This window comes from Malania oleifera, chromosome 1 (assembly GCF_029873635.1).
Source record: "Malania oleifera isolate guangnan ecotype guangnan chromosome 1, ASM2987363v1, whole genome shotgun sequence".
NCBI classification, from domain to species: domain Eukaryota; kingdom Viridiplantae; phylum Streptophyta; class Magnoliopsida; order Santalales; family Ximeniaceae; genus Malania; species Malania oleifera.
This window is the reverse complement of record NC_080417.1, coordinates 62,914,915-62,930,675: the sequence shown is the minus strand read 5'-3', so window position 1 is coordinate 62,930,675 and position 15,761 is coordinate 62,914,915. Positions and strand designations below refer to the sequence as shown.

At 35.3% G+C, this 15,761-nt stretch overlaps 1 protein-coding gene across 5 annotated transcripts in view; it reads right to left on the bottom strand.

Annotated features, from left to right (window-relative positions):
• Positions 1-9,867: 9,867 nt before the first annotated feature.
• The window catches only part of LOC131160604 (zinc finger CCCH domain-containing protein 55-like), a 45,410-nt gene continuing 39,516 nt past the window's right edge, over positions 9,868-15,761 (bottom strand). For 3 of the 5 annotated variants that reach the window (XM_058116446.1, XM_058116440.1, XM_058116467.1), the window contains 2 exons: positions 13,743-15,517; positions 9,868-13,631 (listed from right to left, as the gene is read on the bottom strand). In XM_058116446.1, coding sequence (XP_057972429.1) covers positions 13,030-13,631; positions 13,743-15,517 — 2,377 coding nt within the window. In that variant the 3' untranslated portion in view covers positions 9,868-13,029. The remainder of the gene's footprint in view (positions 13,632-13,742; positions 15,518-15,761) is intronic. The other 2 variants (XM_058116458.1, XM_058116451.1) reach the window with 1 other exon arrangement.

Here is a 15,761-nt window from a genome sequence, read left to right as displayed (position 1 = left end):
AAAGTCGGGGGATGCATCTGGGTGAACTGCTCTATAGTGCTACCCCGGTCTACTAGCAAACATCCCTACTTCCTAGAACTCCGTGCTATATCTGCCATCACCTACTGATCGATGCTACACAGGACTTGATCTGAGTCACCGGCACCCGAGCTGGAAGCCCCGACATGGCTACTACCTCTCGCGTTATTATTCTCAAGGTCCATCTTGAAAATAAGGCAAAAACAATCTTAAAATTCCAATAGCTTATTGTGACAGGTACTATTATCTAACTAATAAAATAATATAGAAATTCACATCTTCATTGTAAGCATCTATACACAACCCATACACAAAACCGTCCATGATTTTTTACCTGCCACACAAAACCGTCGACGGTTTGGCCCAAAATCCCTCTCCCATCCTTTTCTTATATATATACTTACCATTTCAAGGGCCAAACCTCAAACCAACAAAATTCCAACCTATCCAACCAACTTACATCTCAAGTTTTGGTCTCTCTACATAGAAACAAAAACCGTCAATGGTTTGCTGTAATTTTCCTGAAACCGTAGTCGTAGGAAAATCATAGAAGACCGTCGATAAATTCCTACTTCCAGGCTTCGAAACCAAAACCCAAGATTCTATCTAGCTTCCAATCATGACTCGCTAGATTCCTAATCTACCCATGTCCTACCCTCATCAAAATCCATTCCTATACTCTGGTATTGTTATCCGCTGAAGTCTGCAGAACCTAGCAACCTAAACTCTGATACCAAACTATGACAACCCAAAAATTCTACTATTTTTTTTTTTTTTTTTTGTATGCAACTCTAATACAATATATATATAAACCACCTGACTCCTAAGTGGGTTGTCGAGTACGATTGTCCATAAGCTATATTACAACACAGCAGAAGCATAATATGCATACATCCCACATGTAAAACATGCCAGAGCACTATACCACCATAAAACAAAAGTATCTTTCTCCCAAACCACCTATATAACCCAAGGTACATAAGTATATATATATATATATACAAACAAAACAGCAGTGTCTCACCAACACTAACTTTAATTTCCCAAAAACATAAATCCTGCCCGAAACTCTCTAAACTCGTCCCTCTGAATTCCTTAAAATGTTAAAATATTAAGGAATGAGACATCTCCCAGTAAGTTGGAATAAATTATCGTCAGTATGTGGGAACATGAGTTTAGATGAATCAAAACACATTCATTTCACAAATAATTTAACTAAGTAATCATGAAATCTGCACTCATATCCACAAACATATATATACATTTGTAACTATATATTTTACACAAAAATATGTATGCACTCAATACATTTTCCTGGGTTCGAAACCCAACATGTCTGTAAATGTAATTTTATCATGTCTGTAATGAGGAACCAACCTGAGTGGACATTCATATATCACCGTCATGCAATCACCCCACATGACCAAGTTGTTTGGCCCGAAAGCTGGATTTAGCATATGGTCAGCCGACCATACTCAAGTCAAAACATAGCTCGTTTGTAGTACGATTGGCCCACCGCAGCCTGGTCCGGACCCAGGGGTGGTCAACATCCCTCCGCAGGCCCAATCAACTTCCCATACCAACACTCTCCCCGAGAAGTGTGGTTGACTGACTCATTTCCTAGCAACGGTACGGTGCTCTCAATTACATCACTGGTCTATCAGGGTTTACATTTTCACAATTTCCATAGTAATCTCAATATCAAAATATTTTGTCTGTATAAATCACATTTCTCCGTATCAAAATATCATGTATGTATTTTTCAATATTCCACATGACGAGTATAAATCACATTTTGTCATAAATTATTCCCACATGTTAAATATAAAATCATATTCTTTTATTCACAATATTTTCCAGTATAAATCACATTTCATCATAAAATAATCCCACATGCAAAATATATGGTAACCAAACCAATACTCATGCCACACAAGTTTTAAGTAGTATTTCATAAAATAATACTTGCCTAAATAAATTCATAATAATTCAAAACCAGTATTTTCAAATGCCTGATATATCAGAAAATCACATACTGTATTTTCATATTCGCATACTTCCAATTAATTGAGTTAATTTCTAAAGAATCTAACATAATTTATTCCTCTTACCTGATTCCTGAAGATATGCCCACAGGGATCCAAGAACAGTGCCTACGGCGCTCACACAACGCCCTATATCCATATACCCTAATTTAATCAACTCAACCCCAGAATAATAATCATTTTAACATTCCTAGACCCACACACTCCCAATGACTAATTAAACTTTAAGACATCTTACTTACCCTAGTTTTGGAGTGGTTCCTGGGAAGCCTAACTCACAAAACCGCTCCAATTAAAATGATGAGGGACAAACCTAAGACCTCATGCTAGCGTCCGATCATCAATTCGGGTAAGATTTGAGTGAGAAAATGAAGAGAGAGAGGTAGAGGGTCGCACCCCTAAGAGAGAGAGAGAGAGAGAGAGTTATAAGTTTTTATCCCAAAAAAAAAGACTTGAATTCAATTTATAGGCTGCTGGCCAGAGGAAAATCGTCGATGGTTTTTCCCAAAACCGTTTACGGTTTGGTTTTAATCAAGCCATTTTTTCACCGTTTTACCCTTACTGCCCCTTAGTAACTCAAAATCGTCAACGATTTTCTCTGAGCTCACAAAATCGTTGACGGTTTGGCCTGTGCCAAACCAACTTCCCCTTTTTCTTATTTATTTTTATTATTATTATTATTATCGGGTCTCTACAGAGCCACCTCTCCAAGCGATACCCCACGCTCAGTACACCACTCCTTATAGGCGGAGCCACCTCTCCAAGTGATATCCCTTCACTTGGCCATGGTTCACAATCCAAACCGCAAAAAGTACGAATGAAAATTAAATTTGCGCACAATGAATGCTTCTTCACAAGCTAATTTGTACAATGAAAAATATATCTAAATGCACTCTCAAATGATTTGAAATGTGAAGCTCAATAGAGTTTTTTTGACTTTTTGAGTCTGGTCTCTGTTTTGATGCTGACAAAACACATGTTTCTTATGTGTGTATTTAGCATGTGAACAGGTCCATTAATTTAACACACATATAGGGAAACAGCGATGGAAGCTTGCAAAGCTTAAAGACTATACGATTAAGCATTCCATAAAGTCAGAAGAGCAAAAGAAGAAAGAAGAAGATGAAGACATTTGTGTTTTATATGTAATTTCATTTAATTTTATATCTTTGGTCTGTAATGATGCATGCATCTGTATGACGTGTTTGAATGCTCAGAACGACCGTAGATAGACCCTAGGGACCAACACATCTCACCAAAAACCTTTTTCCTAAAAAAGATGAAAATCATACAAAGTTTTTTGGAATAGCTTTAGGGTCAAAACCATGACTAAAACGAAGTTTACAAAGACTGACATCGAATTTTTTCAGTGTCTTCAAAATGACCTAGGAATGACCCCAAGACACTTACTCTTGCACTTATTTGTGTTAGTCATTTGAATTGGGTGATTGTTGACTGAAACAGGACCGAAATGCACAAAATGTGCTCTTTTGGTTGACTGACCCTTATAGTACATTTATAGCCCGGTCAACCGAACCTAGGTCCAGGTCAACGGTTGACCATGTCTCGGTTAACCGAACTCTTATAGTTCAAATGGCCCCAATCGACCAAAACCTCCTGAAGTCAACATTTTGACTTCCTGGTCGACCGAGCCCAAAATGAACTCCAACGCTCTGGTCGACCGAGGGTCCTCGAGAGATGCCTCAACAATCTGGTTGATTGAACCATCTAGTTCAAATCTTCCCGGTCGATCGAACCTCGCAAAATGGAAAATCACCCTTCGGACATACATATCCGGTCGACAGAATGAACAATTCATTTTTGGCCCGGTTGACCAAACCTCAAGAACTTCGGTCGACTGAACCTATCCCAGTTGACCAGTGCTCTCGGGTTGGAATTTTTTAAAAGGTTTAAAACGTCATTAAAACTTAATTAATCTTTTCCAAAATACCGAGTGTGTCCCTCAACGGTCAGATTTGTTGAAAATATTTAAATACCCCCTTCATAACTCAGATTAGTAACTTTGATTAGCCAAATTTCTCTCTCTAATCTTTTGGACTAATTTTTATCAAAGTTCCCCCAAATTGATTTTTCATTGCAAAAATATTTTCTTGGGGTAAAATGGTTTTAATCTCTTAGACTCTCTTTCACTCTCTATGTTTGAAAAATAATTTTTGAAAGAGAGCACTTATCTTGTTTTAAACTCTCCAACTCTCTTTCCATCCATTCATTTCAAAATCATTCTGTCAAGAGAGTATATTTATTTTGGGCAAATTATTTTTGTATTCACATGCAATACACTCACATACTATTTATATTGAAAATCATTTTTGAGAATATAGCTTTGGTTTCTCCTCACTATCTTCATGATAAATATTTTTGGGAGAATTTATATATTGCACAAATAGTCTCTTGGGCTTAACTCCTAGATTCTCCAAGCTTTTCACATTTGCATAAATATTTGTTGGAGAACATAATACTCATATTTTCATACACAAATTTGTGCACCGATTATTTAGAAATATACCCTTTACTCTACTGAGCTCAAATCATATCATATGAGAGTGCATACATCTTAGAGCTTTAATGTGTACATTCATGCTTGTATTTAGAAGCTTTTTCATATGTATAAAAATGTTTTATTGTAATGGTTGGGTTCGGCCCGTTAATTGAACTGGGGAGTCTCAGCCCCGTAAATAAGACCAGTTCGGTTCAACCCGAAATTGAATTGGGGAATCTCAGCCCCATAAGTGAGACTAGTTCGGCTCAGCCTAGTAATTGAGCTGGAGTTTTCCTCGTCCCGTAAGAAGAGGATGTAAAAGGCTTTTGCTCTGCCCGGTTAAGTGAGTAGGTATAGTGGAATCCTTGGGGGTAAGCCCAAGGCGGGGATGTAAGCTAGTTTGGCCGAACCTCGATAAAAAATCTGGTGTCGCTCTCTCTATCTTATTTAAATTCCTGCACTTTAATTTCAGCATGTTTATGAATAATTGTTTAATGTCTTAATTATTCTCATGCACGCATTTGATTTAAATAAGATACTGCACACGTGTATGTTTACTTTTTGTATTAAAATCATTTTACGCACACGTGTATATGTTGAATGGGATATGATACGCAGTGAATTGGTGAAATGTTTAAATTAGCGAAAAATGTTTTAAAACCCAATTCACCCCCCCTCCCCCTTTGGGATCACACCAAATTCCAACAAGTTTGGTGGAAATGATTTTTCTTAGATGACCTTTGAAATATTAAATGTAAGAAGGCTTTCAAGCAATATATATGAGCGTGAATATATGCTTTTAGCCTTTCAAGGATAACTCAAAAATATTTTCTCCAAAAGATTTTTCAAAAGAAGACTAGGAGAAATATTTTCTTCAAAATTGACCTTTGAAAAATCAAATTGCAAGAAGGCTTTCAAGCAATATATATGAGCATGAATATAAGCTCAAGTCTTTCTTGAATGACCCAAAAGATTTTCCCTGAAAGGATTTTCAAAAAGAAATAGTAGGAAAAAATATGAACTTGATCTTCAAAATGGGTTTCAAATATGAAGAAGAATGAAAGAATATGCAAGTAGGTTTTCCAAATGATTTTTGTAGCTTGTTCATGTGTTTAGGCAAGGTATATATAAGCAAATTGGAGATATAGCCGTTTTATGGCCGTTGGGGTGTTAAAATATAATTTATTTTGAAAACTAGCCGTTTCTATGCCTTTCCTGAGAGGTTGCGAACACAACTCTAATGTTGAACACTTTTTAAGATAAGAAGTAATTGATTAAGAAAATCGCTCATCATTGAGGCGGCAGAATTATGAAGGGAATTTTCTGCTACGAACACCTTTCAATATTTTTTGCATTACTTTTTCTAGAAAACTACAAATGGAACGCTCTTGGTATCAAAAAATAAGTTAAAAAAAAATCCCACAACTTTTCTGTTAAATTTTAATTTAAATATTGTAACAACTAATATTAATTAAATTAAAATTTTATATAATCATTAATAAAAATAAAATTAAATTTTTTAACTGCTAAAATAAGTTGTTGTCTATCATCTTTAATAACTTTTTTGTTCTATTAATGAGGGCATTTTATTTATAACTATTATTTTGAGGCTACCTTATAAATAAAATGATTCATTTTTTGAAATCTTTGTAATTATTTTTATATTGAAGAATTGATGAATTAATATGATAATGACCTTTTGGTTGCCAATGTTCATACTTTGAGAAAATCATACTCTAATACTTCACGTGGCACAAGAGCTTTATTTACTATTTATGATTTTATTAAGCTTATTGTAATATCACCTAATATGTTGAGATTACAGTAAATCTCTCAAGCTTCACTTACCAATTTTTTTCTTTACTTTTTGTATAAGCGTAGGTTGCCTAAAGAGATGAAAGTAGACACGTTCAAATGGGAGGGTATGGGTCATTTATGAATTATGACCCATTAACCCATTTAGAACCTATTTGTATAAAATATTTGACCCATTTATAACCCATACCCATTTGAACACGTGTCAACCCATTTACCCATTTAATTATAAAGCATGCAATATAATTGTTGAATACCAACTAAAACTTATAATTATCTTCAAACATTATCATTGGCATAACTTACCACCATGTTTGAAGATTACTCGATCTATTACACAATTGAAAAATACTAATTAGTTTGCATGCATGCATGCATGCATTCATATTAATTAGTTTGCATAACCAAATTGAATCAATTGAGTATGTCCATAATTGCGTAATTACATACCTATAATTACGACCTATAGTATTAACTATGTAATAAATTATATACTTCAATTTCACAAGGTAATTGTAAAAAATACTATAATTACGTGTCAATATAATTACAGACATATATTAACCAATGAGTTATGTAGTTACGTACATATCAATTAAATACTTTAATTTTAAAAGGCAATTGTTACCAATACTATATAATTATGTACATATCTATAGATTACATATTTTAAAAGGTAGTTTTTACCAATACTATATGATTATGTACATATCTATAGATTACATATACATATCTTAATCTACCAATTATGTATTACAGACATATACAATTTTGTATATATAATTTTGCATATTAATTGGTTTGCATAAATGAATCCAACTAATTGTGTACCCTCGTAACTGCTCAATTTTGTATATATAATTACGTAAGTACTTGTGTATTCGAGTCAAATTGTTAATATATTACAAAATTATGTACATAAATATCTACATTATAGAATTTATTACGTAATCATGAATTTTAATTTCAAGTTATATGCGTAATTAATACTATTGTTACATATTCATATAATCACGGACATATCTATATTGAACCAATTACATAAGTACATACATACATACATATTGATTGGTTTGAAAAGCCAAACCAAATCAATTGCGTACATACATGACTGTGTCATTACGCATATATTCAAATGAAATTGTCCATGATAATAAACTTAAGTTCATACATTTCCAAATTATAGCACTAACGATGTAATTGTGTTGTTTAATTACACAACTACATAATTATAAACATATTTAAACCGAACTAGACATGTATGCATATGAACTAAACCAATTGAACACATTTATAATTGTTCATAATTACAAAATTATGTACGTAAATTTTTTTAGAATGGTATTAGCTATGTAATTATGTAGTTTAATTTCGAATAATAAGTGTAGTCAACAATTAATATAATTACATAACGATAAAATTACGAACATATCTAAATTGAACCAATTATGTAAACTATGTACATGCATGCATATTATTTTGTTTGAAAAATCAAAGTAAATCAAATTACACACATACATAATTGCATAATTATGTACATATTGTAACCGAATTGTCCATAATTATAAAATTACGCATGTAGATTTTGTAATTATACTATTAATTACATAATTATATAATTTAATTACAAATAATAAGTATAGACAATGCTTTAATCATCAGGTACCCACATAGTTACGTATAAACTGAACCAATTATGCAATTACAAACATGCATATTAATTAATTTGAAAATCAAGTCAAACTATATAGTAGTTATATAAATATTCAAACTAAACAATACATAATAACATTAAAGTAGATTGAAATTCAAATTATAATATTACTTATTTACTTGTAATATATTTCTAAATGTGATAATTAATTAAATAGATTAACTAAGGTTGAAAATTTAAATGGGTTGATGGGTTAAGTGGGTACACCCATTTATGACCCGTATAATTATATGGGTGTACCCTAACCTTTTTATTTATCATGGGTACGAGCTATGGGTAGTAATTACCACTATAAGGTGAAAGCCAAGTTGCCCTTATGGCAGGTTAGGGGAGACAAAATGGGTTAACGGATCAAATTTAGACGGGTCATAAACAGGTCATGATTACTAAAGTTCGGATTCGAATTGACCCGTTTATTAACAAATGACTATTATGTAAACTCAAACCCGCCTAATTAATAAACGGGTTACCTATTTAAAAAATATAATTTATTTATTTTAATTTTTTTAAATATTTCATATAAAATGACAATAATTTTTTTAAAAAAAAAAAAACACTTCTTTTTTTTCATTTATTAATATCTAAATAAAAAAAAACTATAAAATATAAAAAAATAATACATCTCTTTAATTAAAAAATTTATAAAAAAAATTTAAAAATTTAAAAAAGTAACAAAAAATGCTCTTTACACCGTCCAAACATTACAACTATTTTTACCATATTAGGCAGCAGAAGTGAAAATCATTTTTATAGTTCATAAAGTTAATTCATTTGGTCCTTCTATACACACAAATGCTATTCCCACACAAACACTGCTACGCTCACAAGAGGCGAAGGGTTTGAAGTAGAGTATAGTACTGCTTCTGAAATGCTTCCCCACATTTCACCCCGTCCCCACGAAAAGATGGGTTTCAAGCAGATTTTCATTGTGTTGTAGAGAAGGTGTTTGGTGAAATGTCCAAATGAAATAGGTAGTGCAGCGTTTTCCTTTTCAAAAACATAATTTCTGACAAAGAGATGGGACTGCTGCTTTTCATAAATAATATACATAAGATCCTAACAAGAATGTCTTACCACACCCAATACTCTAGTAAGCATGGCCGGAAAACGAAGTACAAATACAATTTCAGGAAACAGGATTGAAATCACCGAATTAGGATTCGCCAAGGGGGGCGGGGGGTAGGCAAGCTGCCAGCTGCCAATGCAGTTCACTACACTGGGCACTGGTAGTGGTAGGGTTTTCTGGGTAGTGGAGTTAGGAGTGGGTTTTCTGCTGTGCCTCAGCGGCCATAATGGTTAATGGGTACTGGGTAGGGCTAGGTTAAATTTTATATATATATATATATATATATATATATATTAATATAAACGGATTACCTGGCGGGTACCCAATCCAAACCCGCCTAATCCGTTTAATAAACAGATCGGGTTTGGATTGACCTATTTATAAACGAGTCTGCATGTATTAAAATTCAAACCCAATTTGAACAGGCAAATCGCGGGTCACGGATGACCGGTCGAATTTCAACCTGTTTGGTCACCCCCCCTGCTTCCAGTGAGATGGCCGCAGCACAATCCTGAAAAACTGAAATTTGGAAGTTATAAAACATTTTGGATTCGGCAGGAAGCTCCTGGCTCCTCAAATGAAAGGAAAGCAGGCAAGCGCCTCAGGCCAATGATGTTAGCACCAATATTGCCCCTACTCTGCCCCCAACCCAAACAAAAGCAATAACAAAATACCACACACACACACACACACAAAGGGGCAAATAATAGAGAAGAGGAAACGAGAGAACAACATTTTTTTAGGAATCCATGACGAGGAGACGAAAGTCACCAAAATTATGTATAAAAATTACCATTAAAGGGGGCCCCTATATTATACATATATATAGAAAAATGCCTAAAAACCCAATGCCCAGCTGACACCAGTGAACAAGTGCAGAAGAATATCTAGGAGACCTTAAACCGTAAATACAAATGAATCTGGACACTTGTCATATAACACAGTAGAATAAGTGATGGGGGTGGCAGTACAGATATAGAAGTTACATGTTTCATTTAGCTCTTCTGATGTTTTTCCAGATACGCCTGCAGATAAAAAATTCAAAAAACAAAATTAAACCCATGAACTAAATGATTCAGAGTAAGAAGATTTTTCATCTCATAAAAACTACTTCGTTACAAAAAGCATAAAGCTTTCTTTTTTCTTTTCTTTTCCTATCTTCTTTTTAAAAAAAATTACAGCCTTTTCAATGAGAAATAAAATTTAAAAAATGGCAGCATCTACTAACCAACATAACAACAACAACAAACAAAAAAACCGAGCCTTTGTCCCACTAAGTGGGGTCGGCTATATGAATCCTTTTCCGCCAATTTATGCGATCATAGACCATTTCTTTTGATAGATTCAAAGATATTAAATCCTTACTCACTATCTACCAACATATCTACCCAAAAACGAAGAAAACACTCAGCATCCCAGTTCGAAGTAAAAGGAATCCACATTATCCATAAGTCTGACCTTAACAAAAACTTGGTGCAACACCCTTACCATTGAATCAAAAATTGCCATTACCATGTAAATAAAATAAAAAAATTTCAGGATTTATGAGAGACCATCGGATGTCTACATTCAGAGAATACTGGGAAACAAACAAAACTCTCTTAACATGCATTAGAAGGAAAGCACAGAACAGAAGGAACTTCGTTTAACTCTTCAGAACGTATGATTGCTCATTCATTGGACTAAATAAACCGCCAGTTCATACATATATTAATATTAATATATATCATTAAAACATGACTAAATAAAATCCAATCAATAAGCCAGTACTTAACAACCCACCATGTAACATATGAATTCAACATTTTTACCATGTGGCAGCTCCCCAGCACTCAGCCCCTAGACCCACATAAGATGCCTTTCCTTTGAGAGGATATAGGAATTGGCAATGTTTAGGATCATAGATATTTCAGAAAATTAAGGACACCGCCAAGCCTCAAAACCTATGGTAGTATTATTTTTATAGCCTGGTTAATTAAAATATTATTTCTTTTCTTTTGGTGATGTAAAGCAAACTTAGTCATAATATGAAACTTCAGGGAGAGGTCAATTAGTCAGAATGTGAAACAAGAGTAAGAATAAGCTGAACTCTTCCGAAGTTTATTCTCAAGAATCTCTCATTTGATCATTTAACTAATACTAATATCTCCTGTCTACTCCATAAAACTATTTGAAAAGTCAAAGTTCCTTTAAAAATGAAGGCTTTTATTTGGTTGATTGTTCTTAATAGAGTTGACACCAACAATCTGGCACTTTCTCCTAGTCTGTTCTTTGTGTTGATAGTTCATAAACAGCTTCTCACCTGCTTTTTCTGCACTTGTACTTGGAATATTTGGAATAAGAATTCTAGACTTCTGGAAAAAGGTTGGGTTTCTCTGGAGAACAGGAAGATTTGTTGGTCATTTCCTTTTCTGGTTTTGGTAGAAGGATGCCGATGCTTTATGGAGATGTATGGTTTCCGCAGTTCTGTTGGGATTTATGGTTCATGGTTTTTGCAGTTCCGTTGGGTTTTATGGTTCGAACAAAATGCTCATTCACTTGCAGGAAAAAACTGAATTCCTCTTTGTTATGGGAAAAAATTTATTATTTAGCCACTTTAGTGCGCCACTGCTGGTTGCTTTTAAGGAAGATGTTTTCTGATATCCAGTGGGATTGACTAGCTTTAGTGGGATTGGCTTTTATTTAAAATAAAAATAAAAAAAATTAGGAGGATTTCTTATTCTCCTTTTTTGTGTATTCTTTCACATAAAATGAATTCATCTTCTTCTGTTATCCAGAATACAAGAGAGAAAAAGCTGATTGTTCATCTGAGATCAACCATGAAAACCATTTCTTGACTGCCCTGAAAACAATAAATGGTTTACTGAGTTGGAAATAAGGATAACCAGTCCGCATCCAGAGGACATTACAGCAAAAACCATCTCTTTGCTACCCCCAAATGCTTGTTTTGTCATAATCACACTTCTGGGTGGACAGCTACGAAGGCATTTTAAGATAATAACAACACTGCAGAACAATAAGTGAAAATGGTATACCAACCAACATACAAGCTGGCAGGCTGAAATTGACAGCACCCAGTACAAGAAAGTATAAATGTGAAAATAAATAAACTAACAAGTGGCATAAGATTACACCAAGTAACAAAATGAGAAAACTAGAAAATAATAATTTTCAACAATATAAAAGCAGCACAAGACCATGAGGAAATATAATGTAGGGCTTTTCTTTAATTTTCTTTTCTTTTTTCTCCTCATGAGCGGTGGATGGTGATGGAAGATGTGCATTAACAAACAAGGCATTACAACAGATATGGCAGCCAGTGTGATTTAATAGAAGCGCCCTTAGTAGATTGAAATCAGCATTCATGCAGCCCAAAGCAAGTACTCAATGAAGACCAAGTTCAAACCAAAATATGGAAAATCTCACCAATATATGTCACTTACTATCAACTGCCTAGCATGATTTCAATGAAAAGATAGATAAAATTATTGAGGAATAACATTCAAGCACATAGGATTCAATTAACTGCAATGTTAATGGAAAAATGAGGAGCCAGAATGTAGCTAATTGATTCCCAATCCAAGCCCACCCAAAGTTAAAGGAAAATCCTGGGTGATGCAGGCCCGTGTCATCACAGGCCCGTACACCTGCACCACTGGTGCCATACCACATGGGCCCGTGTCATCACGGTCCCATCATATAGCACAGTTGAAAGTTAAATTCTAAAGCTTGACAACCAATTGTAAATTTTTCACTTGTTATCTCTGTAAAACCAGAAAAGAACTTTTTATAGGAATAGAGGATTGTAATGCAAAAGTAGTGATGCAAATAATGATGGTGATCATGATGTTGATGACGATTCGCTAACTAATCAGTATAACACATAGATCCACTGCAAAGGAGAGAGAGACAGATAGAGGGGAAAGGAATCTGGGGCTACACATGAAACATGAGACAAGTGCAAAGAAAAACTCATAGCCCAATTTAAAAATTTCCAGTGAATTGAAAAAAGAGCATTGAATGATATGGTACTCACCTGTACAAGTTTGGTAAGCTTTGGCTTAGAAAATGACAGATAATGGTCGATTTTCTCTTGGGTCTGAGGAATATGAGCTCCTTGGACTGTACTAGTCACTTTATCTACCACTTTCTTCACTATAATTTTGTAAGCCTCTTTACTAATTTGACCATCCTTCCATGTGGGCTTCAGAAGCTCCTTAACAAATTCTACAAGAGAAAATTTGAACGCACGAATCCCCTTTGCATCTTTGCTTTTCTTGCCCTCATCAACCTTACCATTTGTGTCCACATTCAATAAGAGACCATTTCCCGGTGTTTCCTCTTCATCCGCTTTCTTGCTTTCCCTAGCTGCAATTCCATTACTCTCATTAACCTCACAATTTGGAACTGGCTCAGCATGATTCAAATCCTCCAAAATTCCAGTCTTACAAGAATTGCCATCATTTGGCCCACCTGCAACCAAAGATAGGGATGAGTTTTCTGATAAAACTGCAACCTCACTGTCCTTGGGGCTTTCCTGTCTGATTAAATTTGGTAACACATCAGCGAGATGAATAATATTACCTGGCATAATTGGCTCGATGCTGTCACATATAGGATCATACTGCTTTTGAGACTCAGCAGTCAGATTAGGAAGAATGGGTGCTGCCATAGCTGGTGCTACAGGCCCTGCAGAATTAGCAAGCGAAGGCGTGTATTCTGTAGCAGTCGTGGAATTTAAAGCAGCATATAACTGTGGAAGCTGCTGCCCGCTTTCAAATAACTGAGCCAAAGAGGCTGAAAGATTAGTAAGTTGAGCAAGCTGCTCTCCACTTACCATGTTCTGAGTTGACAAAATTTCTTTTGCATCCCCATTATCTGGTTTATTTGACTCACCCTCTGAAAATTTTCCATGATTTTGTGCATTTTCAACTTTTTCCCCTCTTGGAAGGGTTTTTGGGAATGCTGGCTGACCTTGTCCAACCAAATTCAAGCTTGAAAGTGGCTTAGTGCTTGAATTATTGCCATTCGGTTCAAAGTTCTGACACGGCAAGACATCAGCAGAGAAATTTAGATCAAGCTGCAGACCAGGACAATGTTCAATAGCATTCTTATCATCAGATTGGACTGCAAGCACATCACCCTCTATTGAGCTGAGGTTCTGCTGGCAAAATGATTTTTTAAATATCATTGGCTGAATGGCAGCAGCAGTACAATGCATCTGGCCTGAAGGTTCATGAGTAATAATACCTGGTTCATGCATGGGTAGAGAGGTCTTACTGGAAGTCAGAGATTGTGAACTTTGTGTGGTATATACAGGCTCTTTCTTATTGATGTCATTTGGAGAATATACGCCATAATCCCATGCAGCAGAATTCTCCATACCACAAATCCATTTTTCAGTACCCACTTGTTTAGAAACACCCAATTCAGAATCATTTTTTTCTGACCTATACTGATGACATATCTTGTCATTGCTCTCTACAGCTTTATCATTATTTGTTGGGCCAATCCACATTCCCTTCTCCTTGTCCAAATGGCAGTCCAGTCTATCATCCATAGGCCATTCAGTTATCCTAGTTTCGGGGGTACCCATTTTTCCGTTCTTCACCTCACTCAAATTTTCAGGGTCCAAAATATTATTTGTATCACTCCATTTTGGCCCTTCCATCCATTGTTCTGCCTTGTCCAAATTATGGTCCACCCTCCACCTATCATCATGCGACCTTCCACCAAGACTAGAATATGTCTGACTCTGATGAGAGAATCTGCAATATCGACCCTTCCGGCAATTACCCGCAGCATAAAATTTGCAAGGAATATCCCCATTCCTACGTGGTTCATGCTCATAAATACGCTCAGAAGATGCATCTCTACTCCTATCTTTTCCCCTATCCACAAGCATGTCATTTCCATCAGATTTACCAAGCCCATCAGAAGCACTATGATGGACATACTTGCATGATTCCCCCCTTCGACATCTACCTTTCAGAAAATCATTACAACAGTTAACAGATCTCCCACTCCTCATTGGATACTCCCTAACATCATCAAGATTAGCGTATTTTGAAGATCCACTTATCTTGCGACTCTCCCAGCTATCTGCAAGACCACTTTCTGAATGCCTCTTATCCTCATAATTTTGATTAGCATGGTGAAGAAACTGACAATGATCACCTCTCCTGCATCTTCCAGCAGCAAAATCTCTACATGGTTGAGCCAACCCTCCTGATCTGCTCCTTCTGTCAGTCACGCCTGATTCCCGCTTAAAGCCACGTGCAGGGCTCCGACTCCTGCTCCGGCTCCTGCTCCTGCTCCAGCTCCGGCTCCGGCTCCGGCTCCTGCTCCAGCTCCTACCCCTACAAATGGTATCCAAAAGACCAAGAAAAATAAAATAAAATAAAATAAATGCAACAGGAGGTACACAACATATGGCATATTACAAAAAAGATATAGGATAATATTTCCACACAGAATATTCAGAATAGTTGGCAACAATTAATTGCAGTTGTATTAGCTTCAGATATGAGTTACCAAAACATTTGCAACAGGAATAGCATAGACTTCGAATTAATCAGGAAATAGTTCAAATAAAAAGGTGAA